General features: G+C 41.0%; 8 protein-coding genes across 8 annotated transcripts; 4 read left to right on the top strand and 4 right to left on the bottom strand.

The window, feature by feature from the left end:
• Positions 1 to 402: 402 nt before the first annotated feature.
• On the top strand, positions 403 to 758 carry PADG_11769 (uncharacterized protein; the record flags this gene model as incomplete). Its single annotated transcript, XM_010761695.1, has 2 exons — positions 403 to 489; positions 645 to 758. The coding sequence occupies 2 exons, from the start codon at positions 403 to 405 to the stop codon at positions 756 to 758; spliced, it is 201 nt and encodes a 66-aa protein (XP_010759997.1).
• Positions 759 to 2,832: 2,074 nt separating this feature from the next.
• On the bottom strand, positions 2,833 to 4,617 carry PADG_04452 (protein translocase subunit TIM50; the record flags this gene model as incomplete). The annotated part of the gene is made up of 2 exons (XM_010761545.1): positions 2,833 to 3,471; positions 3,553 to 4,617. The coding sequence occupies 2 exons, from the start codon at positions 4,615 to 4,617 to the stop codon at positions 2,833 to 2,835; spliced, it is 1,704 nt and encodes a 567-aa protein (XP_010759847.1).
• A 1,134-nt stretch (positions 4,618 to 5,751) lies between these two features.
• On the bottom strand, positions 5,752 to 6,920 carry PADG_04451 (26S proteasome regulatory subunit rpn11; the record flags this gene model as incomplete). Its single annotated transcript, XM_010761172.1, has 3 exons — positions 5,752 to 5,900; positions 6,001 to 6,536; positions 6,643 to 6,920. The coding sequence occupies 3 exons, from the start codon at positions 6,918 to 6,920 to the stop codon at positions 5,752 to 5,754; spliced, it is 963 nt and encodes a 320-aa protein (XP_010759474.1).
• A 915-nt stretch (positions 6,921 to 7,835) lies between these two features.
• Positions 7,836 to 10,190, top strand: PADG_04450 (histone deacetylase RPD3; the record flags this gene model as incomplete). The annotated part of the gene is made up of 4 exons (XM_010761171.1): positions 7,836 to 8,030; positions 8,183 to 8,483; positions 8,555 to 9,096; positions 9,159 to 10,190. The coding sequence occupies 4 exons, from the start codon at positions 7,836 to 7,838 to the stop codon at positions 10,188 to 10,190; spliced, it is 2,070 nt and encodes a 689-aa protein (XP_010759473.1).
• Positions 10,191 to 11,466: 1,276 nt separating this feature from the next.
• Positions 11,467 to 12,169, top strand: PADG_04449 (60S ribosomal protein L23; the record flags this gene model as incomplete). The annotated part of the gene is made up of 3 exons (XM_010761170.1): positions 11,467 to 11,703; positions 11,979 to 12,056; positions 12,137 to 12,169. 3 exons carry the CDS (start codon positions 11,467 to 11,469, stop codon positions 12,167 to 12,169), a joined length of 348 nt encoding a protein of 115 aa, XP_010759472.1.
• Positions 12,170 to 13,116: 947 nt separating this feature from the next.
• PADG_04448 (uncharacterized protein) lies at positions 13,117 to 14,994 on the bottom strand (the record flags this gene model as incomplete). Its single annotated transcript, XM_010761169.1, has 1 exon — positions 13,117 to 14,994. One exon carries the CDS (start codon positions 14,992 to 14,994, stop codon positions 13,117 to 13,119), a length of 1,878 nt encoding a protein of 625 aa, XP_010759471.1.
• A 999-nt stretch (positions 14,995 to 15,993) lies between these two features.
• PADG_04447 (uncharacterized protein) lies at positions 15,994 to 19,244 on the bottom strand (the record flags this gene model as incomplete). Its single annotated transcript, XM_010761168.1, has 3 exons — positions 15,994 to 18,902; positions 18,969 to 19,112; positions 19,184 to 19,244. 3 exons carry the CDS (start codon positions 19,242 to 19,244, stop codon positions 15,994 to 15,996), a joined length of 3,114 nt encoding a protein of 1,037 aa, XP_010759470.1.
• A 757-nt stretch (positions 19,245 to 20,001) lies between these two features.
• PADG_04446 (uncharacterized protein) lies at positions 20,002 to 20,262 on the top strand (the record flags this gene model as incomplete). Its single annotated transcript, XM_010761544.1, has 2 exons — positions 20,002 to 20,079; positions 20,134 to 20,262. The coding sequence occupies 2 exons, from the start codon at positions 20,002 to 20,004 to the stop codon at positions 20,260 to 20,262; spliced, it is 207 nt and encodes a 68-aa protein (XP_010759846.1).
• Between the last annotated feature and the right edge of the window lie 5,384 nt (positions 20,263 to 25,646).

The raw sequence follows: 25,646 nt of genomic DNA, 5'->3' as shown, positions 1-25,646 counted from the left end.
TTAGCGGGAATACACTCCTCGGTGCGAGATTTGGAGATTACCGTCTGCCCATCCACCTCCCATATGTTTCCCGACTCGGTGGGGCTAATCTCCAGCCGGTCAGGACTGACAACGTTATCGACGGTTCTATATAACCTATCGCACGCTCTTTTAACGTATTTGAGATTTACGACATTCATTTTTGGCAGTTTTGCTATAGAATTATCGTTTTACAACCTACCGCATTTAACAATCACCGGCCTTATCATTCACAGCCTCCCGTTGTACAGCACCCCTTATTAAGTTGTCACTGAGCGATCGGAACTACAAATGGCACCCAGTGTCAATGATTTTCCTAGCAGCATAGCATCCAAGACAAAATCGGAATCGGTAGAAGATAATGCATATCCGATATAGTTGGTTATGCCGAACCTGAGAAAGGCAATGCGGAAAGCAGGGAGTGATTTTCGGTCAGATGTTTCGACCGTACCCACAGAAAGAATGATGCAGGTGAGAACGGAGTGAACGGTTAATTTTCAATATGTCGATTAAAAAGCAATTACCTTTCTCTGTGCTTGTTACAAACACTTTCACGTCGATACCTCTCACTTATACCCTATATTAGAATCAATGCAATCAGTTTTTAACTTAACTCACATAATTAGACCATTTTCAAAGCCTCAGTTGGCAATGATATATATGACGAAACTGGTGATCTCTCGGTCAACAGCCTCCAGGACAAACTCATCGAACTCACAGGAAAAGAAGTGGCGCTATGAGCCTCTCAGGACAATGGGGAACCAAATTTGTCCCCGGACACATCTGGTACAACCTCCGCATACAGTGCTCTTAGATCACCGAAATAATGTTTACTGCTGGGAATCGGGAGCTCCACCAGTACTGTCACAGGCTTCGGTGACTCCAGTTATCCCGGCGAATCAGATACATTTAACTCTGGATGATTGATTGCGAATGATTGGAGCAGCAAAAGACGTAGGGGTAATCTTCCTCTCGACCAGGAACCGCTTCAGCTAGATTAGGCTGGGTTTGACTCTGGATGATGTCAAGAAGGAGAAAATCGTAGGTAGAATGCTAATTTTAGGTTCATTTATTCTACATCTCACCCCTTTACCAATTGAAAGATACAAGTTATTATTAACTAGCTAAAAACGCATACAGTCAATTTCCCCCCAACTAGGGTAGTATCTCTTGAAAACATCCTAAGCAGCACCATCCTCCCGCTCAAAGACACCAAAGAAATCTCAGACTATATCAGGTCCTTCCCCGTCCCCGAAGGCCAACAAAAGCCTGTCGCCACGCACCGCGACTTTTTGATGGAATTTCCAGAGAAGTAGTAGGTCTAAAGGAATTCTGCGCATGCTTTGATTGCATCAGAATACGTCTTGCAAAGGCCCTTAGTGCGCCGGTGGGAAGTGTAATTCTTGGATCTCGCGCTTTTATCGAGAGGGCAAAATGGGTTTTGGAGGGGAGACGAGACATGTGTATTTTAAAAGTCCAAGTTTACATACATCAATATATCCAAGTGAAACAAATCACATCCTTTCGGCATACCTACATACGCATATAATATGAGGATAATATCATACCAAATTATCCACACCGGCCCAGCATGATGGCCGCCGCGGCGAACTCAGCCCTAACAACATCCATTCCTCAATTACCCCGTGTTCATGAGGCTTTTGTGAGTTATTGTGCCGCGGAAGAATTGCAGGTGTTTCCATTCGGGAGGTTGGTGTTTCATTACCAGACAAGTGAGGAGGCTGTGGAGGGGCTCATGGTGGATAGGAGGGCGGAGAAAGTGTTGGGAGAGTGGAGAGGTTGTTGTGGGATATTGTACGTGACAGGGGGGAGTCGCGGAGCGGGACGGGGATTGAGTTTTTTGAAACAGCAAGGTCTCTTTTGCGATTAAATGTCAACGAACATTCTTGAGAAGCTTGGGGTGCAGGAATTGCTTGAGTGTAGATTAGGGGAAATAAAATCATTTTTCTAACAAACCGATATATGAAAGTTAGCCCTTTTCCCAAAGTTCCCCTCGTCATAAGGTATACCAAGGTATTCACTTAAAACACAATAAAACGGTCAGAGAGAGAAAGAAATCCTCATCATAATGCAGCTGATCTTGTTCAAATAATATACACTGATACTTGGACACGAGAACTAAAAAGATATAAAACCCGTCAACCATAACCCTAGCCCCTTTCTCCCCTGACGACCTTCTCGCCACTGGGTAAAATATACAGGGAAGAAAAGGAATACCTAAAAAGTGTAACATATGAACAAAAATTAGAAGCTCACCATATAGCCCCGGGACCCACAGATACATGAAGTCAAAAAAATGGAGTTCGCTCTCAATCAAAGCAAAAAATAATGGCAAATAATTCCTTGAGAAGGGAGAGGGTAGGAGGATACACGTCGCAGAAGCGCGTGAAATGATGAATGCCGAAAGCCTTAAAAAGGGAGGATGGCAAAATGATCTTCAGGTAGCAGGGACCAAGGGGTAGGCGAGATGTTCTCCTTTCTGGTTCCAAATAAGCGACTAAACGATATGGAACAGAACAGGGGAGTAATATGAAGGAATCGCAGGCTTGATTTGGACAAGGCACGGGGGAAACCACCAAATGAATCATAAGATATTATTTCATTTTTAGGTATTCACGATGATCGCACTTTTTCTTTTCCCTTATTTTCCTATTTTTGACGTCGTAGATGCGAAGAGTTGAAGAAGATATGTTAATCCAAAGAGGATGATGTTTTGACGTTCAACGGGCCCTCCCCGGCGACAACCAGGTGAAGTAAAAAGAGGAAAAGTGGCAGACAAGATCACAATCGCGATCATTTCTTCGCCTGGCCATCTCCAGCACCGCCAGCACCGCCAGCACCACTACCACTACCACCACCAAACCCAAAGAATCCAGTAAAGCTATTCCTCATCCCCTTCATCTGCTCCTCCCTAGCCTTCTCCTCCTCTGCCGCCATCTCCGCCAGCCACTTCTCTCCATTCTCCCGAATTTCCTTATCAATCAATTCATACTGCTTCTGACCCCTCTCCCGAATCTGATCCCACAGCATCTTACCCTGCTCCAGGCCCGCAACAGGATCCACACCATCAATAGTCGGTGAGGTTGGTTTGATGCCAAAGAGCGACGTAACACTGCTGACGCTATACTTGGGCTTCTTAGCGCGCTCCTCAGCGAGCTGTTTCTCAAATTTTTCGCGCATGAGTTTCTCACGCCGGGCGAATTCGATGGGTAATTTGGTTCCCTCGAAGGATTTGAGGACTGGGCGGACGTCTTCGATGCCCATGCCGGCTACGTATTCGAGGAAGGGGATCAGGGCCACAAGTTCTTTGTCACGTGGGTTTCCTTTCCATTTATCGAGGATTATGGCGTTTTCGGGCTGGCGTTTGGCGTGGGGAGCGTGGGTATCGACCAATATCACTTTGGAAAGGTCGCGGTTTAAGTAGGAAAGGTCCTGGGGTAAAATTATTTAGCATTACGAAGAACTGGTAGCAGTGGTATCCCAAAGGACAAGAAAAAGTATATGTTTTTATACCTTGACGTGTTCACCATCCTCATACTTGGTAGCTTCCCGGAACAAGACCCAACGAATAATGCGGTACGGGTCAAGCTTTCGAAGAACCTGGTCCGCCATCATGCTAGGAACACTTGTAAAGAGGACCAATTCGTAATACTGATTAAGATACCGCAGGAAATAGTCCACGCCAGGCCTCTTAGCCACCCGGTACCCATGTTCCCGAGTCCACTCGCTGTGAACCAAGAGATCCTCCAAACTAAGAACAAGCGTATACGGTTGCCGCATCATAGAGTCATCGTCCGGGAGCAATTTCTCAAAAGCCGGATCCTTGTAGTAACTCGTTATATCTGCGAAACGAGCCTTAATACGGTCAAAAAACAGCTTAAAGCCCCAGCCCGAGGGGGCGTCCTTGTGCTGCTTCTCCTCTTCCTCCGTATCCCAATTTCGACCCAGAAATATCGTACCCCCAACCCCAGCACCGAGGAACACAGCGTACATAATATTAATTAATTTGTTGCGTCGACGCTCGGTGGATGATACGTAGGGATTTTTCGGGAGGTCGCCACCATCGCCTCCATCAGAAAATTCATTTTCTGTGAGGTTAAGACTAGTTGGGCGGTGTTTTGAACGAGCTTGAAGCTCTTCTGCTATTGTAGAAGGGATGCCTCGTGTGAGATCTGGAAGTGGTTTCTGGGGTTGTGAAGGTTCCTCCGCAGCCTCATCTTTCGGAGAATCAGCGGCTGTATCAAACTCCGGTTGATCCTTCGGCACGTCTGACTGTGATTTGGAGCCCCCCGTCTGTGCTGCATCTGCGCTGGCTCCAGTCCCCGTGAATTCAGGGGCGGTATTCCTCTGAGCATCCCCGCTGGACTTAAATTCCGCCTGGCTTTCTAAAAACTCCTGCTCTTGCTGTGGCGGCTTGGGTGTGTTTGATTGGGATTTTAGCAAATTTGAAGAAAAAGGGAGAGGAGGTTTGCTGTTATTAGCGAAATATCGCAGATGCGCAGGAGATGTGAATGATGCTCGGATAGAAGATGTGACCGCACGAGGCCTCAATAAAGGCAACACGACACGACTTAGCATGATGTAGACTTGCAACCCCAATAAAAAGGAGAAAAAGGGGAATCTCTCTATACGCTCATATTCAATGCTGTGCAGACAATTGGGGGAAATAAAAAAGGTCTGGTAGAGTTGGCACTCTCCGTTTTTGAAGCTCGGAATAGTTAATACAAAATGATTCCTAGATCTTTTGATTTGAGAAAAACCTTCGAGAGAGTGCTGAGTCAGCAGCCCTAAGCTTAAAACCTCCCATCTTCAATTTCTTCTTGCTCTTTCTCTTCTCCAACCTAATTGAAAGTTGCACCCTGCGGAACGAAATTTGACACTATGCCTACCATTCTCTCCATGTGCATAGGGTTGTAAATGCCGGGGAGACCAATGCTCAGTCAGTCGTGCCACCCCAAGAACGTCAGTTAGGCTTCTTTTGGGAACCCCGTGAGCTGTTCTGTTCCGTTGGCATCGATATATGTCGCAGAACCAGGCAAGTGGCTGTTTAGCAATCTGTATGTTAGAATTTTATGAAATGGTGTTGAGCTCCTGTTATTTTTACCCTTGCTCTCTGAAGCTAGCTCTGTAGAATCACTGAATTTGATGTATTTTCTTTTTCTCTTTTTTTTTTTAAAAAAAAAAAATCTCGACTAGTGTGTTTCCCGTGTCTGCCGAGAGAGGAGAGGTGCTGGTCATCAATGCAGCAAAGAATAGCCTCACTCAGGTCCCACAACGAGTGAGTCAAGTTGGAGCTATCTTTGTTTAAAATAACGTATCACTGTCACCAGTTTCATTTATTCTATCAATTTACCGTACAACAATTTCGATATGGGTAGATTGGGTATTAAACATTGCGCTCTTCTGACTGTACATGCCATCGCGTCCGGACTAGAGCTTCTTTTGGGAAAATATAGCACAGATTGTTGTTCTGCTCAGCTACAAATCTCCCCTCCAGGTTCTTTGTAACCGACTTAGCACTTAAACCTCTCATGCCTTTCCCAAGTTCTAAACCGTAAAATCTCATCATGCCAGCGTACAATATAGTATATGCGTATCTCACGCGGCAAGGGAAAAATATCATTAGAGCACATCTATAGACAAATAAAGCCTGATATTGCATGCCCAAAAAAGGAGCTGAAAAAACAAAAACCAAATCAGAAAAAGGGAACCTTATGGCTCTTCATCCACATCCATCGACTCATTCTGTGGAACGTTGCTTTTGCTAGACTCACGGGCCAAAGAGGCCTCCTTGTCAATCATCTGCCGTGAGACGGCTACAATATTGTCTTCGATGAGCTGCTGGCCAACATCTTCGATATCTATTTATCCCGTGAATACAATAGTTAGCAAAAACAATATAATATCACTAGACCACAGTGAATGAACGGGGTTGAGAAAGGTGGTATCAGTAGCACTAACGTTTCTTCGGATCCACCTTCCCAACGTATCTCGTCTTCAATTGATCCTTCGTCAACTCCGTCTCCTCCTTAACCCGCTTCTCATAGCCTTCCGCAAGACTAACAAGCTTCTTCAACCGATCGATATTCCTCTGCCCTTCTTCTCTAAAGTCATTCATCTGCAACGCCTCCGTCCATACATGCTTATGCAGGTTCATCAGCATATTCTCTTCCAGTCCCGTCTTGCGATAGTTAATGGCGATACTATAATAGTGGCGATTGAGGCCGTGGATAAGCGCTTGGATGGACGGTTTGTTGAGGTGTCCCAAGTTGGAAGTCGTCTGACGTGGCTCCTGGCCCATCATGAGAGTCTGTGAGGATATCAGGCGGAAGGCGTCGATGACAACTTTGCCTTTGACGGATTGTATGGGATCTACGACGACGGCGACGGCGCGGGGTGTAAGTTGTTCGAAGGACTGTTGGGTGTTGATGTCAACGGAGGAAAGCCAGCAGCCGAATCCGGGATGGGAATGGTACCATCCGACAACGGTCTCTGGCCTATATGTAACGACATGTCAGTAATAATGAATTATGATGCAAGTATTTTGTACAGGACGATGTATAGATATAGATATATATATCTATATTATGGATCAAGACAGACCTTCCCGTTTGTCGAAGCATCTCCATCATCTTAGTCTGGAAGACAGGATCGACAGCTTCAACACTAACACCCGTGCCGCTCTGAGGCATCGCAAACACATCTACCACTCTAACGGTAAACTCATCGACGAAGTCTCCCAGCATAAGACCCATGACTTCCATAGGGACACCTGCACGGCCATGCCTTAGCATCTTGAGAAGGGCAAGCGACGAGATGTGCACGGTTTCTGAGTTATCGATGAGGTTGGGCGCATCCTGAGAAGCCGCACTGTTAGGCATTTTGGGCAAGAAAGTAGCAAAATGCCAAAACTCATAGGAAAGATAGTTGTTGGAGGCTTTTTAAGGGGTGCCTTCATCCCCGAAATTCCAAGAGCGGGTGTGGACGAGGAGGGAGATGAGGGTGCAAAGGTGACACAGCTGGGAGGTATTTAGCTTACTGCGCCTGGAACTGCGTTACCCATGCCCATTCCCTGGGCAGCCTGCAGCATCCGGTTAAACCGCTCCATGTTTGCGATATGTGATGTTGTAGTTGAAAATGTAAACTAGGAGGAATCAAGGCGAGGAGGTATCGATGGAGGAATGGTTTGGGCAAAGTTGGAGCGGGCTCCAACACTTACGCTCTCCGTTGCCAGAGAAGCTCATAAACAGGGAGTCTGTTCAACGATCTCAAGAGGGTATATCTGACGGGGGAACTGAGCAGCTACCTGTCCTATGTATATCTATGTTAGGTAAAAGGCTGATGAGATCCTTTTCTATCTGTCTGTTCTGTTCCAGTTCTTGTTCTGTTTGTCTGTTGGAGCTTTATTTCAAACAGCTTGGAGGCGACTGCTGCTTAGTCAGTCGCCTGTTCCCAGCTCCGCAACTTCTCCGCCTGCGCCTTCAGCTCCCATTTTCTAGTCGCTCTTCAACTGCTCCACTTCCTCAACTATCCTCAACTGTCCCAATGAGATAGGATAGGACTGTGGTGCATCAAAAAATCCTCTCACCAGCCAGCAGCGCTTGGAATTACATGCACTATACGATGCTCGCACTCGATTGCTGACAGCATCCCTCTATTATACCCCTGTTTTTCGATCTCTTCTCTCACTATACATCACATTCTTCTCTTCATACATTTAATACCTCCATATAGCGACCCCGACCACTGAACTTCAACCCTTTCCATACAGCATATTGGCGGACGCAGAATCAGCCATGTCGACGTCGTTCGCCCCTCTCGACCTGGGCATCGCCAACGGGCCCACAGACAGGAAGAGGGTCGCCTACTTCTACGATTCAGATGTGGGCAACTACGCCTACGTCGCGGGCCATCCCATGAAACCCCATCGCATTCGGATGGCCCATAGCTTGGTCATGAACTACGGTCTATACAAGAAGATGGAAATATACGTACGTTTTTCCTTTCTCTCTTTCTTTTTTGTGCTTTCGCCATTCGCCCTTTTCTCTCTTCTTACTTTTTGGATTTGAAATTTCCCTTTGATGGGCCAGATTTACTAATAACATTTTCTATGCTTTTTCCTCACCTTTTGTATGTTGTGCAGCGAGCAAAACCAGCGAACAAATTCGAAATGACACAGTTTCACACGGATGAATATATTGACTTTCTCGCGAAAGTTACACCCGATAACATGGATTCATACGTGAAGGAACAGAGTAGATACAATGTCGGTGATGACTGTCCTGTTTTTGATGGCCTCTTCGAGTTCTGCGGAATCAGTGCCGGAGGCAGTATGGAAGGTGCAGCGCGCCTCAACCGAAATAAATGCGACATCGCAGTCAACTGGGCTGGAGGCCTTCACCACGCGAAAAAGAGCGAAGCCAGTGGCTTCTGCTATGTAAATGGTATTCCTGCCACTCTCGTCTCTTAGCATTCGTGAATGACTCCACTTACAAACTAAATTCCTTTGTTTTAGATATTGTGCTTGGTATCCTCGAGTTGCTCCGTTTCAAACAAAGAGTTCTTTATGTGGATATCGACGTCCATCATGGAGATGGAGTGGAAGAAGCCTTTTACACTACGGACAGAGTCATGACTGTGTCCTTCCATAAATACGGAGAATACTTCCCTGGAACCGGTGAATTACGTGATATCGGCGTCGGTGCTGGTAAACACTATGCCGTAAATTTTCCGCTGCGAGATGGTATTGAAGATATAAGCTATAAAGGGATTTTTGAGCCGGTCATTAAGCATGTTATGGAATGGTATCGTCCCGAAGCCGTCGTGCTCCAATGCGGCGGAGACAGTTTGTCTGGAGACCGACTTGGTTGCTTTAATCTGAGTATGAGAGGGCATGCAAATTGCGTAAAATACGTGAGGAGTTTTGGTATTCCCACCATGATCGTCGGTGGCGGCGGTTACACCATGAGAAACGTTGCGAGAACCTGGTGTTTTGAAACTGGAATTCTAGTTGGCGAGCAGCTGGGGACTGAGTTGCCATATAACGACTACTATGAGGTAAGCCTTACCGCCATCATCTACTCCTCTTGCTATATTTGGTGATTAAGGGTATACTGTAGTACTTTTCTCCCGATTACGAACTTGACGTCCGACCGTCGAACATGGATAACGCCAATTCCAAAGAGTATCTCGACAAGATTCGAATGCAGGTTATTGAAAACCTGAAGCGCACTGCTTTCGCACCATCTGTGCAGATGACAGACGTCCCCAGAGGCCCATTAATTGACGGCATGGATGACGAGGCTGATGCCATCTTAGATGATCTTGATGAGGACGAGAATAAAGACAGACGGTTTACCAAGCGGCGGTTCGACCAATACATCGAGAAGGAAGGTGAATTAAGTGACAGCGAGGACGAAGAAGAAGCGGCTGCCAACGGCATCCGCCCGCAGCCCGGTGTCATCAAGCGACGGAACCAGGTCAACTACCGAAACCTCGACGGTGATTCCGGTGTTGATAGTGGCCTTGCCACTCCGCGGGAAGAATCGTCGATACCAGATGATGATGCTGGTCTTGATGATAAGATGGAAGATGTCGAAGAAACTGAAACGCAAGAGAAGGCAACGCCGTCTCCCGAAGAGCCGACAACTCGATCAGAATCAAGGATGGATGCAGATGATATCTCCGAGGGCAATGGGGTCGCGTTGCCAGACGCTGCAGCTGCTGTCGCTGACGAAGAGCAGCAGGAGGAGGAGCCATTGGCGTCAAAAGCCATATTAACCCATGCATCAGCTCTGCCGGAAAATGCCGACTTGGAGGACACGATGATGGAAGACGCGCCCCCGGAAGAACCCGCCACCAAGGACTCCACGGAGGCACCAATATCTGCACCTGTACCCAAGGAGGAGTCGCGTGAATCATCGCGACCCAAATCACCTGCAATTGGAACCCCCACGCCTGCTGTGACTCTTACTCCCGCATCTGCTGCCGCTCCCGTGACAGCTTCTCACCCATCTGAGCCCGCTGCTGGAGCAGAGGCGTTGGAAACAGTCACGACCAAAGCCGCTGAAGCCGACATATTTTCGAAAAGAGAGTCGTCTCCTCATGGTGATGAGAAGAAGGAGAAAAGGGAGGATGATCAAATGGCATAAATGTATCTGGCTGAGTTTTTGAGTTTTTTGCTCAGGTGTTGGTTTGAACAAAGCAGAGGGACTCGGGCGCTCAGGGTGGATTTAGGAAGGGATTTTCATCTTCTTTTTTTATCTTAATTTTTTCTCTTTCATTTTCGTGTGTTCTTTTCTGTGTATTTGGTCTTTTCCAGGGGGCGCGGTTGATCATGCCTGGCGTATGTCCCTTTTTCTTATTTTCATTTTCGGGTTTTGATTCTGAGTAGTTCTTTTTAAATATCTTACATTTTACCTTTTTTTGGAGGCCTTTTTCTTTTTCTTTTACTTTGTTGGATCATGTAGTTATGTATTTTATGTGATGTGCTATTTGCTAATTTTATTCTTCTACCCATCCTCCGTTGCTCAAAGAGAAGGTATCCCTTGATTACCGCGTCCAATACCGTAATATATTAGATATAAACTTCCAAGGTTATCCCAAATTGGCCTAGCTTTAGGGCAACCCCCGTGACCAGCTGACTAATCCTTCCTTAAACCGAGGAATTAGCGCCAAGAGTTGTACGAGCCCACACTAAGCGAAAAGGCGAACCTTGAAGATAATTCACCAACGACGCTGCTGAGAGCCCGCAAAACCACACCAACTTCGACGACGACGACGACGACGCCAAATTGTCCCTTCGTACATCAGTTTCTTTCTAGCGTCGAAGTAAACAACCTTTATACTCTAGCACCATGTCGAAGAGAGGGTAAGCTGAACATTTAATCAATCCCCTTGTTGGTTGTGGATGGGTGGAGATTTGCGGGATCCGACGGAATGGAGGAGAGGAAAAAAATAGAGGGAAATTGGGAGATTTGTTGGATGAGGAGGAGGAGGATATGGAGGAAATGGAAGAAATGGAGATTGAATATTTTGAGGGGGAGGGGGAAATGTATATATATATATATATGTTGAAGGAACTTGGAGTAATGCTGACTGAATTCTGTTTTATTCTTATAGTCGTGGCGGTGCCGCCGGTAACAAGCTGAAGATGACTCTCGGTCTGCCAGTGTACGTTTTGACGACAATTCCCTTTTCCTCCCTCCGTTCATTACATCCCCGTGAACCTGTCTCTGGGAAAACAAAGATGATCAACTCGTTTATTTTACATTTCACCCACCCACCTCCATATCCATCCTACACGAGCATTGCACTACCCATCTCATCGAGGAAAGCGTCCAAAATAAAAGAATCTCGAAGCTTTGAGGATTGGAGGCCTAAATTAATACATAACTAACCAAGGACCTTTTACACAGCGGCGCCGTGATGAACTGCTGTGATAACTCCGGCGCACGAAACATCTACATCATCTCCGTCAAGGGCATCGGAGCCCGTCTCAACCGCCTCCCCGCTGCTGGTGTTGGTGACATGGTCATGGCGACTGTCAAGAAGGGAAAGCCCGAGCTGAGAAAGAAAGTCATGCCCGCTGTTGTTGTGAGACAGAGCAAGCCGTGGCGACGGGCTGATGGCATTTACCTGTATTTTGAGGATAATGCTGGTGTGGTGAGTGGAAGATTGCTTCTGCTTTTGTTCTTCCTATCTATTTTCCTCTGTTCTTTTTCGGGTTGGGGTTTTGGGGTGGCTATGTGAAAACGTGTAGAGACGATTTTGCGCTTTCTCTAAAAAAGATGAGCCATGTTGGTTTGTTGGTTTGCAGGAGATTCAAATGGGTTTTGCTATACGACAGTTGAATGTTTTTCGCCTTGGGACATGGAATCCCGGAATCCATGCGATGTTTTCTCAAGACAGTTTCCATGCTAACTGATCCATATACGCAGATTGTCAACGCTAAAGGTGAAATGAAGGGCTCAGCCATCACCGGCCCAATTGGAAAGGAAGCTACAGACCTGTGGCCGGTGAGTTCCGTAAACAATACCCCACTGCATTCTATACCAGAATTATATATATGCTAACACCAACTTTTCTTCTATAACAGCGTATTGCAGCTAACTCGGGTGTTGTGGTATAATGGAGTATAAGGGGGAACGGCCTCTTTTTTTTTTTTTTTTTTTTCCCTTAGAAATGAAAGCAATCTTCAAGGCGTTATGTTGTAATGCTATACGCAGAAACTCGTTCATCAGTATTTTTATATATATTATTCCTTTTCTTCCCTTGCTTTACCCCCCTTCCCGGTTCTTTCCTTTTTGCGTCCATTTTTCCGACTTCCAACATGTCGCCATTCAGTGATAATTCGATATAAAAGCCCTGAGGATCACAAGTAGGAACCAATGGAATGACAACAATATTACGAAGACAAATTAAGCAAGGGGAACAATCTTGATGTGAAGACTACGAAGAAAGAAATTAATTAAGAAATAGCCATGTTAGCAGGAAACGTGTGAGAGGGGAAGTCTGGCACCTCACATTCGCTTTCCCCCCTCCTTATCACATCTGGCAAACCCTGTCTTTGCCTTCTGGAGTCCAGCTTGCTGTGAAATAAATGGATTCGTTTTTCCCAACAGAGCAACTGGTCATATACGTATACAGTCATTTTAAGTTCATCCAATGTGAACATGGGAGTTATATATTTGCCGAGTAGATAAGCCCTTTCTAGGTTCCCAGGAATTGTGGCTGGCAGAAGCGACTCTCCCGGGAAGTGCACAAGTAGGCTGGCTGCTCTTTGTGTTTTCTCTATCGCTCCCAAAAAGCAGGCGTTGTTCAATTGACAAACTACCAGATTGTTAGACCTAAGTGATGGGAAGAACAGATATGAATTAGGACCTAAAGGTTAGAAGACCGTAACCAACATTCTCTATCATGCTAATAATAGGAATACCTGGGCATACAAAGTCTTATCTCCAAAATGAATCCAAAAAAACGAAGACAAGGGTATCTTAATTGAGAAAAGTCATTATTCCATTCCTGGTAATTCAATTCTTAATTCTCACTGCCCTCTTCGAATCCTCACTCCTCCGTCTATCGGGGGGGGGGGGGGGCTTTCACACCGCGAGACGTCTTCTTCAAACCCGCACCACCACTCTTCCACCCCTTTGCTGTTGATTCTGTAACAGCTCCACCTGGGGAACTGCTAACCAACCACCCCCAAACGCTCAATACCCCTGAAATTATAACTAAAATAGCGGTGACGGCCCCAACAACATGAATGGTCCACCAGATATGCTGCACTCCCAACCGACATGTGGAAATCTCATACCTCCATTCCTCCACAGAGGGATCGGAGTCAAACCACAGAGATAGGAAGCCAGCATTACCGCCAAATTCACCCATCATTGAGCGGAGGGTAACTTCTCGAATGCTAGGCGTATCATCCTCCTCCTCCTCCAATGATGGCAAGGAATGCGATTTATGACGAGGATACCTTTTAGCCTCCCAAGACCAACCAGGTGATAGAACCCCCTCCGCACCGTCTTGTGTCACAGATCGATTTACGAAATGCAAAACGTCACATCCAACATGATCATGACCAGTCAATACCAGTCCATTCCGACCCTTCCCCTTAGCAGGAGCATTTGAATCCCCGCTCAACCCAAACAGCCCCTGCAATATTCCCATCTGACTAGCATGTGGACTGAGATGATTCTGCTCGCGTAAGCCACCAGCTTTAAACCTCGGCCCCTGGCCCTCTGGAGGCTTTTCGTCGTCATTGTCGTAGAAGCTGAAAAAGGGGCCATCGAAGCAGACTCCCTGATGCTTATGGAGTGGGAGGTGGGTTAGGAGGAGCGTGAAGGAGCTTCGATCCTCGACTGGTTGGGATCGTTGTTGGATCACGTCGTTGAGGAAGTCGTAGGTGTGTGATTGGATGGATGGGGAGAGGGCGGGGGTGTCCAAGATGAGACTGTTTAGTACGACGAGGTGGATTGAGGGGGTGGTGGTGGAACTGGGTGATGGTGATAGTTCATCTGTGGGACTGGTAGGAGCTGCAGAGGTGGTGGTGGTAATAGTACCAGCTCCATGAGGCGATGTCGTAAGGTTATCCCGAGCAGCCGGATAGCGGAACCTGATATCCCAATTCGCCCGACCAAAGACCCTATCGAAGCGCTCCATGCGTGCCTCGCTAATATCGCCCGCATATCCAACATCGTGATTCCCCGCAACGTTAATGATGCGATTCTTCCAGGCTTCAACCGCAGAATTGGCCCGTACACTACCACTATCCAATAACACTTCCTCCACCTTCACATCCCTCCCATGCACCCCTTCACCGCCCGTAACAGTTATCTCATCATCAACCCTAACCCCAGCGCCAAAAACGCGGTTCCAGAACCTCCACGCGCGCCATTCAAACTCACCATCCGTCACCCATTGGCTTCCCATAAGATCACCAAGTACAGTAACATGTGTAGGCTTTGTCCACCAGTGCAACGACCGGTATATATGCGCTAGATAGAAATCATTTCCAAAAAGATCTAACCGTTTGCGCGCCCCTGAAAACGCGAACGGGATATCGACCAGTAGAGTGTCAAGCAGGCTCCCACGAATTGCGGATAGAAAGTCCGTCCATGTATCTGTCGATACGACGGCTTCTCGGTATGTGGTGAGGCGATTGAGGAGGCTGTCATTCGCGTTTGGGAGGGAGGTATCCCCTTCCAGCTGGGGGTCGGCTAGGACGAGCAGACGGAAAGGTGCGATTTGGGTGTAGTGGGAGGGGTCGAGAGGGATGTTGATGTGTTGGCGGAGGGTATTTAGGATAGCGGGAGGGCTGGAAGGGCTTGAGGCCGGGGGGGGGAAGTTGCAGCCACAGAATATTGGGTAGAGGTAGAGGTAGGTCAGTGATGTTATTGAGATGGGGAGGAGGATGGAGAGGAGTTGGCAAAGGGAGGTCTGGAGGGACATAGAGTCGCAGGCATTGGAAGTCCTTTTTTTCACTCTCTGTCTAATCCACACTACTGTCAGTCGAGTCTTATTTTCATATTTTATAAAATGTGGTATATAGAAAATACTCTGTCTGTGATTAAAAGAAGGGCTACTTGGGGTGAAATATTTATGGGGTCTGTGGAGGGAAACAGGAGGTTGTTGTCTTTTTGCTCGGCAGGGCTCGCGTCGCTTGCGCCACTTCTGACACCAAGAGAGCTGCGAGGAAGGGACAGAGTTAAAACATGCCCGTACACAGGCAGATAAATGTAGGAAATAGACTTACTTGTCAAAACAATACACACTACAATTATATACAGGAAAGAAAGCTATACAGTAGTGGTATTATTGCTCTGATAGCAGTGAAAGTAGTGTACAAAATAAACCTTCACTTTCGAGAGAAAAAACCACTAGTTGATGTAGACTATGTTGAAAGACTGAAAACAAAATGCCACATCAATCAATTACAAGTTCTTGATGAGGTAGGAGAAAGAAAAAAAAATAGGTAAGGGAAAAGGAAGCGCCCCCCTGTATTTTGGGGGAAAATGAAAGAATAAAGAGATAAAAAAAATATTTCAATGTCGGTTCATTGTTCTCAAAGTCATTTATCTTCCTCCTCATATCGATTTAATTCATATCATCAAAGGGGGAAAGAAATAAAAGAAATTCTTCTAAAGGGAAGGGTATATCTCATGGAGCGCCATATGTTCAACTCCTGCAAAGGAAAGAAGAGGAAAAGGACACAAATGAAATGAAGATAGAACTTGGTGTTGAAGAATAAGGTAGCAAAAAGCGAAGAAATAGTGTGTGTGTGTGTCAAAGAATGACGGTGGGGGGAAATGCATGCATTGTTATAAATATAGGGCAAATTGAAGACATAACTTGAGGGTTGAAAAAAAGAAATTATGCCTTTTGCACAACAATAGATAGATAGATGGGACGCAAACAAAAAGAATAGAAAAGAAAAAGAAAGAAAAGCAATCACTGAGAAATAGTCTGCGCCCTTGGCATCAACTCAGATGTCCCAGTATCACCAGCTTCAAGCCTCTTCAGTTCCAAGCTAGCACGCTGTTTATCATTTCCTTCTCCATCCTTCTGAGTCTCAATATTCAGACCTCCGCCAGCTTGCCCGTTTGCTGAATCGATATCTTTCTCCGAAGCAGCGCTGTTGCCGCTGTTGGCATTATTATTGTTATTACTATTATTGACATCCTTGTCCTTGCGTTCTGAACCCATGAGCGCAGGAGGGCGCTGGTTCATAGCGCGAGCCTGCTTCAAACTAATAGTCTTCTGCTTGTTTGTGGTTTTGATGGGTAGATTCAGATCCCGCTCGATGGTCGCTTTCATCAGCGCCGCCATCCACAGACGACCCTGTTGGATGTTGTCGACTTGGAAAAAATGGATGGAGGGCTTGGTAAATTGGACCGCTCGCGATAATCCGGCTTTAGGGGGGACGAGTTTGAAGATGAATGGAGTATCGATTGCAGAAGTCTTGGTGGTATCCGAGGCAGTATCTGAGGTCTTCCCACCACCCTTGTTATTTGGCGAGGTTGGAGAAGCGGTTGCTCCGGTGAGTGTAGCGTGGAGAGAAGTGATTGTCTCCTGGTCGGCGCGGAATACGCGGTGTGAGGAGATATCGATCAGTCCTCGCTCCTCCGTGTCATCTTCCGAGTAATAATATGACAATCTGCGGCCACGGAGAACGAAAAGGCGCGGTTTCCATGTGGTCATCAGGTTAGAAGATTTTTTCTTCATCCAGCCTGAGTAATCACATCCGACCATTTGTTCTTGGGGTGTCTTTTTCTCTAGCCCTCGCATGTATGCACTTGTATCTTTCTTCGATTTAGAGCGGGAATTGGAAGCCTTTGTCATCGTTACTAAGGCAAACGCCCCCTCGACGTTTTTCGCAGAGCTATCTGTGCTTTCTATGTCGAAGCTCTTGGACGCACCAGATGTGGTACTGGAATTTGTCGTACTCGAGGACTTCAGAGGATCTTTCGGCAGATATGATATAGGAGACGAGACCAATGCTTTCTCTTGTCCAGTGACTGCGTCCGATATAGCGCGTAAGCCTATGGCACGACGTACTTTGGGTGCAACATTTTTGAGATTGGAGGACGGCAGGGGAGACGACCGACCTGAGCTTTCTCCATCTGTCTTCGAGGAAAGAGGGGAGAGTGCAGAGAATATACCATGGCTCGGGCTCGTGGTTTTTTCCAAGTTCGTCACTGTGGGAGTTTGAGACTGGTCCGCAAGTGAATCCTTGCAAGTAAGGCTAGAGTCATCAAACTGACCTTTGGATGATCCTCCCTGGAGAAGCTTGGGCGAAGAAAAATTGGGTACAAAATCCCGGATCGAATCTACACTACCAAAACGCGAGTGCCGTTTAACACGAATTTGTTTCAAATCCTCTGCAGTAGCACTGGACTGCCTCGAATGGCTGTAACTTCGACCTGTTGAATCGCGCTTTGTGAGCACTTTGCGAATCTTCCGCATATCTAGTTCACCACCAGAGAAATATCCACGATCCAAATCAGCAGAGTCCACCGCAAAAGAGGAATCGGAGTCACCAGGTTCAGGACCGCCAAGTGCTTGCTGGCGAATAGATCCTCCCCGGGATCCGATACACGTATCAGGCCGACCACGTCCTGGCTGCGAACCCGAGGGCATAGTCCATCCCCTGTCAAAGGAAGATTTCGCGTCTCGAGGAGTCTGTGTTGGCTTTCCAACTATCTTCTTATTCTGGTTTAACGATGCTGGCGAGCCATCCATTGATGAATGCGGGCGAGGATAGTTGTATTGGCGAACGGACGCAGCTGAAGGTCTCAAAGCACCATCTAAACCGGCTGATTGGTTTAGATGAGAAATATATGAAATATTACTACTGAGAGTTGAAGATATAGAGGACGCTATTCCTGGAGAACGTCTCGCAGAGGCACTTCTCGATTGGTGTGCGCTGTGGGTATGACTTTCAGTGAGGCTGGGAATCCTTGGAAGAAATGACCCTCCTGCTCGACTCTGAGATCGATCAAAGTCTTCAAAAGAGCGGTCTTTGTTGGAGAAGGGAGATGTGGACTTCCGTGCCCACTTAGTGCCTTTAATCTCTTCCTGGAAGGTCTTGATTATATGCCACGTCTTCAATCGTCTCCCCATAACCCCAAAATTGAACTCTTTCATGTAAATGAATTCCTGGTCCATCTCCAACAAAACATCTCCGGTAATTTCCTGCTCCTCAAAGATCTCGCAGTGTTTCGGATCAACACCAAGTTCATGAAGATGATGGGCTGTCTGGTGGTGATCCCAACTCCTTACTGCAGCTTCTGTGAGTGTAGCTACCTCCTCCTCGTCGGTTTCTGCACCGGGTATGTATGAGATTCTGTGATCCAGATGGTTGCTGTACTCACTGCCGGAATCGTTGTGATTTTTCTGGTCATGAGCAACAAAGCTATGGCGAGGAGTGTTGAAATTGGTGATATGCTCATCGATAACACTCAGGGTTTCGTTCATAACTGGACTATCATCACCATTCCGACGAGCCGACATGACTTCGCTCATAGATCTTTGCATGGTCGGCTGCATGGGAAATGAGGAAGACAGTGGTGGTGATGTGGTAGATCCTTGCTGCGGTTGTTGGGCAGGTAGTACTAACGTATCACTTACAGATGTCTCAGTAAGAGAAGGTTTGAAATCGACCCCACTCACTTGACGTGACGCTTGTGGGGTTATGTCGTCATTGAATGATGGCGAGACAGGAGTTGAAGAAATTTCCGTTACTTTAGGTGAGCCCAGCGGCTCACTATTTCTCTGTGATCCTGATGGAGTAGTTGAGTTTGAAGCTGTGTTAGATGGTTGTTGACGAACTCCTAATTTGGGTATAGTTGTCGTATAAACTAAGGCATCACTTAATCAATTGTGATCACGACAGTATAAAAAAGTTACTTTTTGAGGTTCCTTACCCCCGGGGAAAAGACCAGTTCTATTTTCAGCCACATGTTTGCCTAAATACCATCCATCCCCAAAGCCTTCATCGAGCTCCAGTAACTCAACCTTGTCTCCTCGGCGAAGGGTGAGTTCGTCGGCTCCACGAGCTTGAAAGTCGTCTATCTCAGATTGTGTGATAAGTCCAGGCCCTGGCAACCTATAGTTGCATAGAAGAAAAAGGATTACTCACGGACGACTACCAGGAAATCTCCAGGTTGCACACCTTGGGGAAGCTCCGGCGTATGAGGCATTCTTGAGGCCGCTGTATATATCAGGGATGGCAAAAGTCAATATTTGTAAAATGCTCTAGTAGACCCTTCAAATTGGAGGACGAAGGAAATCATGGAGCACGCAACTGTTTGCGGTTCGTGAAACTGGAATGACCCAGGCGTTGTTCAACTTAGGCTTTCACAGGGTCAAGTAATTCACTGATTAATCGAGCTTGTAAAAGGAGAACATGAAAATCGCACTGACGCCGTCCGATTCCGAGGTCGAGGAATGATTGCGGAACTAAGTGAATTATCTGGGGGGCTTTAGAATGAGCAGCCAAGCCTTACAGATCTATATAAAGGCGAGACGGTGCTCAGTAGTAGCCCAAAACGCATGAAGATGAAGGAAAAGTAGGTAGTTGTTTGAATATGGAGAAGCGATGATCTATGTTCCCTCAACAGAAATATAACGGCACAAAATTGAAGGAAAGAGGGAAAGAAATTAATTAAAATTAAAAAATCGAAATGATGAGAATTAGAGTGAAAACGATCCGTCGTGTCCTTTCGTAGCTGATGTAGCTGATATAGCTGATATAGCTGAGTGAGTCGTGGGGGAGGGGGTGGATGTGGTTGAGAGAGGCCAGGGCCAACAACACGTTTTTTGGATACTGCCACGTCCAACACCTCGCAGAGACCGAATGGAATCGACACACACAACAAGTGCAGGTCGTTGAAACGAGAATGCGGGTGAGGCGGCTGGAATTAGCATTCTGGCTCTGTGCACAGTCTGGGTGCTCCCATGACTATTACCGGGGGGATCGACAAAGACGGATCAGACGGACAGAACCCAGAGATGCAGAAACCAGGAAGTGAATCGGTTTGAAGTTGAGGTTGAAGTCGTTGAAAATAGATGCAGCTGAACATTTCCAAGAGCTGGGGTCGGGGATTGAACTTTTTCCGGTTCCACTTACAAATTGGGGTCCGTGTGAATGGCGTGGAAACCCGTGACCCGGGGAATAACGGCCCGGGCATTGGCACAGCCCACATTACTACGTATTGAAATGTTGGGGCCCACGGGCCCAATAACAGTGTGTCAAACCAAACCCCACGGCCGAAACGGGACATCAGTTGACCCAATCCGTGTGTTCTACTCTATCCCGTTATGGTATCCCATTGCTATTCATTTCGCTGTGTGTCATGTGACTCATCTGTTTGTTAACCAGCTCAGATTTCGCGACTTCTGACTGGCTCAAGTCAACAACTACTGCAGGGCTTAAAGAACCTATGTGGAAGCGAATTACCACTAATATCCTAGTAATTTAGTAAAATAAATAATTAGCTTTGATTTTTTTGTCAAATTTACTATTCATTATTTTTTATAAAGTCAAATTTTACTGCCTACTAATTTAATCAAATTTAACTAACTAGTTAGTTATATAAATAAATTTGAATAAATATCTTATAAAAGTAAGTAAAAAAATATCTTATTTATATAAAAAAAATATAATTTATATTTCAAAAATATTTGCAAAATAAGTTAATAAAATAGATTTAATTTAATATATTTTAATTAACTATATTATAATAGATTTATTATTTATTAATAATTTTAATAATTTTTAAATATTTTAAATATAGTAATTAAATTTATTAAAAGAAAAAAACTTTATAAAATATTAAAATTTTAGATAAAGTTAATAAAAAATAAATAAATTTTAAAATTTTAAAATAAAATATTAAAAAATATATTAATTTAATATATTATAAAAAAGTTTATAAAATTATAAAATAAATATTTTCTCTAAATATTATTTAATTAAAATTAATTTTTAAATATATTAAAACTTTATAATATTTTAATATAAATAATTTATATTATATAAAGTTTTAAGTTATATATTTTAAAACTATATATACATATATATATATATAATTAAAATAATTAGTTTTATATAATTAAATTAATAAGTTATATTTAAAATATAAATTAAAAAATTTTAAAATTTTTTATTATTTATAATTTTATATTAATAGTAAAAAAATATATATAAATATATAAAAATTATAATAAATTAAATAATTTTATATATTTATATTTTTTAATAATTATAAAAAAAATAAAATAAAACATTTTTTAAGATAAAATTTTAAAATTATATATTTTAATTTATTTTTTAAAAATTAATTTTATAAAATAATTAAATTTTAATTTAATTAATAAATATTATAGTATATATTATATATATATTAAATAAAAAAATTATAATAATTATTATTATTATTATTATTATTATTATTTATTTAAAATATATTTAATCAATAGTTATAATATTTATTTAGTTAAACTAATATAATTATTTATTTATTAAATCAATTTTATTTAAATTATTTATACTTATTAAAAAAATTTAATATATCAATCACTGTTACTAAAATAACTTTTAATTAAAAAATTAGATATTTATTAATTATTAAAGTTTATAAAGCTTAGTAAATTATAATTATTAGATTAAAATTATTTTTAAGTTATAATATTCTTTATTTTTCTATGATCTATAGATTATACAATTAAACTATAGATACAAATATTTAATTAAATAATTAAAAACTAATCTTTATAGAAAAAAATTTTTTAATTCAATAAATAATTTTTATAAAAAAGAAAATAATCTTTTTAAATTATAATTATATAAGAAATAACTAATCTACTATTTAAAAAATATAACTTTAATACTTCAACTATTGTAGAAAAATATTATTAATAAATTTATATAATAATATTCTAAATTAAAAACAAAGTTTTTATATAAATATAACTATTAGTGAACTTAATATAAGAATTTAAAGATTCTATATAAATAATTTTTTTTGATAAATTATATAATAAAAAAGGTATAAAATTATACTGAAGAGTATTTATAAGTTTAATAAGATTGACTTTATAATAAAAATTATTTCAATAATCAGAGTGATTACTAAAGTTAAAAAAGATAATAAATCATCTTTTATACAGTTAAAAAATAGTAAATAAACAACTATTATTGAAGTAGTTAATGCTATAAACTAAGTTTTATCTATAATAATTTTATTAAAAAGTAAGTATAATCAATTTTTATTAATATGAATAACTATTAAAGAATTAAATAATTAATATTAGTGAAAAGAGTTAAATTAAACATAAATTTAATTTAATATAATTATAAAAAATATTTAACAGATTTACTAAAACTTATATAATTGATAAAAAAAGATTATTAATTCTAAATAAATATAATAATTATATCATAGTTAAATTTAATAAATCCTATCTAAAATATAGCATCATAGCATTATATATATTTTATTACTTTTCTCATCTGCTGCAGTTACTAGATATAACTTATTTTTCACTATTGCAGAAAATATATAATAAAAAGATAAAATAAAGTATATAACTAGAAATTAATTATATAAATAAAAAGAAATTTCTAGTTAGATATATAGTAGTTAGACAAAGAATTATAATAAATACTACTATAAAAAATGAATTCAAAGTTACAGATTTAGTATTATATAATTCAGATAAAATTTTTACTTAACTATATATTTAATTTTATATATTTTTTTCTCAAAGTCAGTATATAAATCTCAACTTTTCTAGACTTTTAAATACTATATAATGTGACTTAGTTGAAGCTGCAGAGCAATATAATTAAATATCATATGAAGATTTTTTCTAGTTCTATCAATCAAATTTATGATTAACTAGTGAAAAAATATTAGCTGATTATACATAATGCTACTATATTAACAAAGAAAAATATAGAGCTAAGAGCTATCAATATTAAATAAAAGTAAAAGAGAAAAGAAATCATATTTTTATATAGTTAAAAAATAAATTTTAATAGTTTAAGATATATTAACTAAAATTATTAAATATTAAAAGTTTATTTAATATATGAAGAAAAAAATTAAAAATTTAAACTTAAAAATTAAAAATTTAAGACTCTCAATCTGCAGTAAATATAATATATTTGAATATAATATCAAATAGTATTAATAAATCTAAGTATCTATTTTATATAATTTCATTTTAAAAATTCTTATAATTATTATTTAGAAATTTTATCAAATAGAATAATAAGAGTAATCTGATAGATGATATGATTCAGTAAATAATTAATTATATTTAAATTTAACTATTTTACTAATATAATCAGAAAATAGTACTTAAATTATATAATTATTATAGAGTTTTAAGTTATAGTATTGTTGCTAATAGTATAAGATAAGATTGATCTACTTTGATTCTCAATCATTAATTACTTAGATTGAAATACTTTAATTCTCAAGTATCTATATATATCAGACTGCTTATTTTATTTTTATATTCTAATTCTCAATTTAGTATTCTCACTACAGCTATCTAGTAAATAGATGAATTGAGCTTTTATTTTATTATCATCATATCTTTAGATTGAGCTATGATATTTTATTTCAGAATAATACATAGTATTTAACAATCTTTTAACAAAACATACACTTATAGTTTTAATTTTAATTCAATTTTTTTATTATTTTGAATAAAATAGATAACTTCTTATGATATATTTGCTAATTTTGTTCTTTTAAATTGATAACTTTATTTCATCTTGCTATTATGTAGAACTTTATATCATTATTTCTATTTGAAAAATAGCGGAACAAAATTTTAATTAGAGAAGGTGAGAGAAATATTAAGTGTAAATCATATGGCAATTTATAGAACCTGTAGACTCTGTTTTGATATCATGCTTTAAATGTGTATATCCAGATCAACTACTCCCTTCATAAAATGTATATGCTCTCCAGAGCAAGTACCTCATTTTTTAAGCACTTCTAGCAATTATCATAGACTTTAAGTTGTCTTTAGCTCAAGTAGACTATTTGATAAGCTGTGGTTAAATTCTCATAGAATCTATCACGCACTGCAAGCTAGTAGAACTTACTATTTCAGATATGAGAATGGAAAGCTGAGTGCAAAAACTACTAGCTGAACTCAAAAAAGAGAGACAACTATAATAGAAGGAGAGATGACTCTAAAAGAAAAAGAGAATATTGCAGAAAATTACTGAAATACAGATAGAAAAGAAAAAACAGCTTTAACAGAAAAAGCGGTAACAATGCAAAGAAGTGAAAGCAAGTTTAAATACATTTTTACATATCATATTAGAGATATTTTTATTAATGAGCAAATGATGATATGAGAGAGACTCAATAATAATCTGTCATTTTTGACTAAAAAACTGTTTCTGTTGAAATATTAGCTTGAGTATATTTACCAGCTCATCATCTCAATTACCTCAGAATGAAATCTCTAATACTACAAATAAGATATTATGGGAAATTAGATTTATATCATAGTCAACTAAATCATAGAAAATAAAATTTTTAAATAAACACTTAAACTGTGAGATTCTATCATCTTTAAAAGTTATATAAATCTAGAGTATTCATATGAGAATTTACTTAGTGAAGGAGTTAGGTCAATATCTATTGACTTTGCAACAGAAATCAGATCATCAGTCAAAGGTAATGACAAAAGTTAGAAGAGAAAGAAAAAGTTTACTTTGACTATACAAAAGTAAATAAATTAATTCTGTATCTATCAATAGAAAAATAATGAACACATCTGTGTGATTATAATTGAATATAAGATATCTCATAAACTCATACAGACTGAGATAGCCACAAAACTGATCAAAGAGATCTATTTCATTTAGAATATTATTGATCAAAATTTCAGTTATATTGAATTCTACTATAGATAACTCATTGCTATGATCACAACTCAGCTCTTTTTTTACATGATCTGCAAAGAGATATGTTATAGCTATATATGCACAAGAGAAGTCTTTATTTTTATTTACATCTCAGATAACTCATCTTCAGTTCAGTGTACATGTGCTTTGCAGATCAGATCTAAATGTCAAAATGACTAACAAGAATAAGCTACAGTTGACAGCTATCATGCAGGTTTTAGTATTTATGATCAGAGCATTAGCCTCATCAGCAATATTTCAGAATGATATGATGATGCTGTAAGGCTTGATATTTGATTAGTGAAGTATTCTGAGATACTAAAGCAGACTTTATCTGCTGCTCACTTAGAAAATACATTCTCTCTCTACTGTGACAGATGATCTTATAATTTTTCTCTTTTCAAAATGATACTGTGATTCAAATACTGATTCTCTGAAGATAAATACTGATTACTAAGCTCTTACTCATTGTCTTCTTCTCTATCTCCTTCTCTTACCCTATCACAATCTGACATTTATACTTGAATATAAAGGGGAGAGTTTGGTTTAGCTGCAAAGTCGCAAGGTGCGATATGAGAAAGTTAGTCGCACCTGGCGGATACCCAATGCCATTGAAACACCAGTCATCAAAGCCCACTCATACTGCTCTCAGCAATGTTTTCTT

Source organism: Paracoccidioides brasiliensis (genome assembly GCF_000150735.1).
Source record: "Paracoccidioides brasiliensis Pb18 unplaced genomic scaffold supercont2.4, whole genome shotgun sequence".
NCBI lineage: Eukaryota > Fungi > Ascomycota > Eurotiomycetes > Onygenales > Ajellomycetaceae > Paracoccidioides > Paracoccidioides brasiliensis.
Note: the sequence above shows the minus strand (reverse complement) of the source record. Positions and strands in the feature narration are given on the sequence as shown.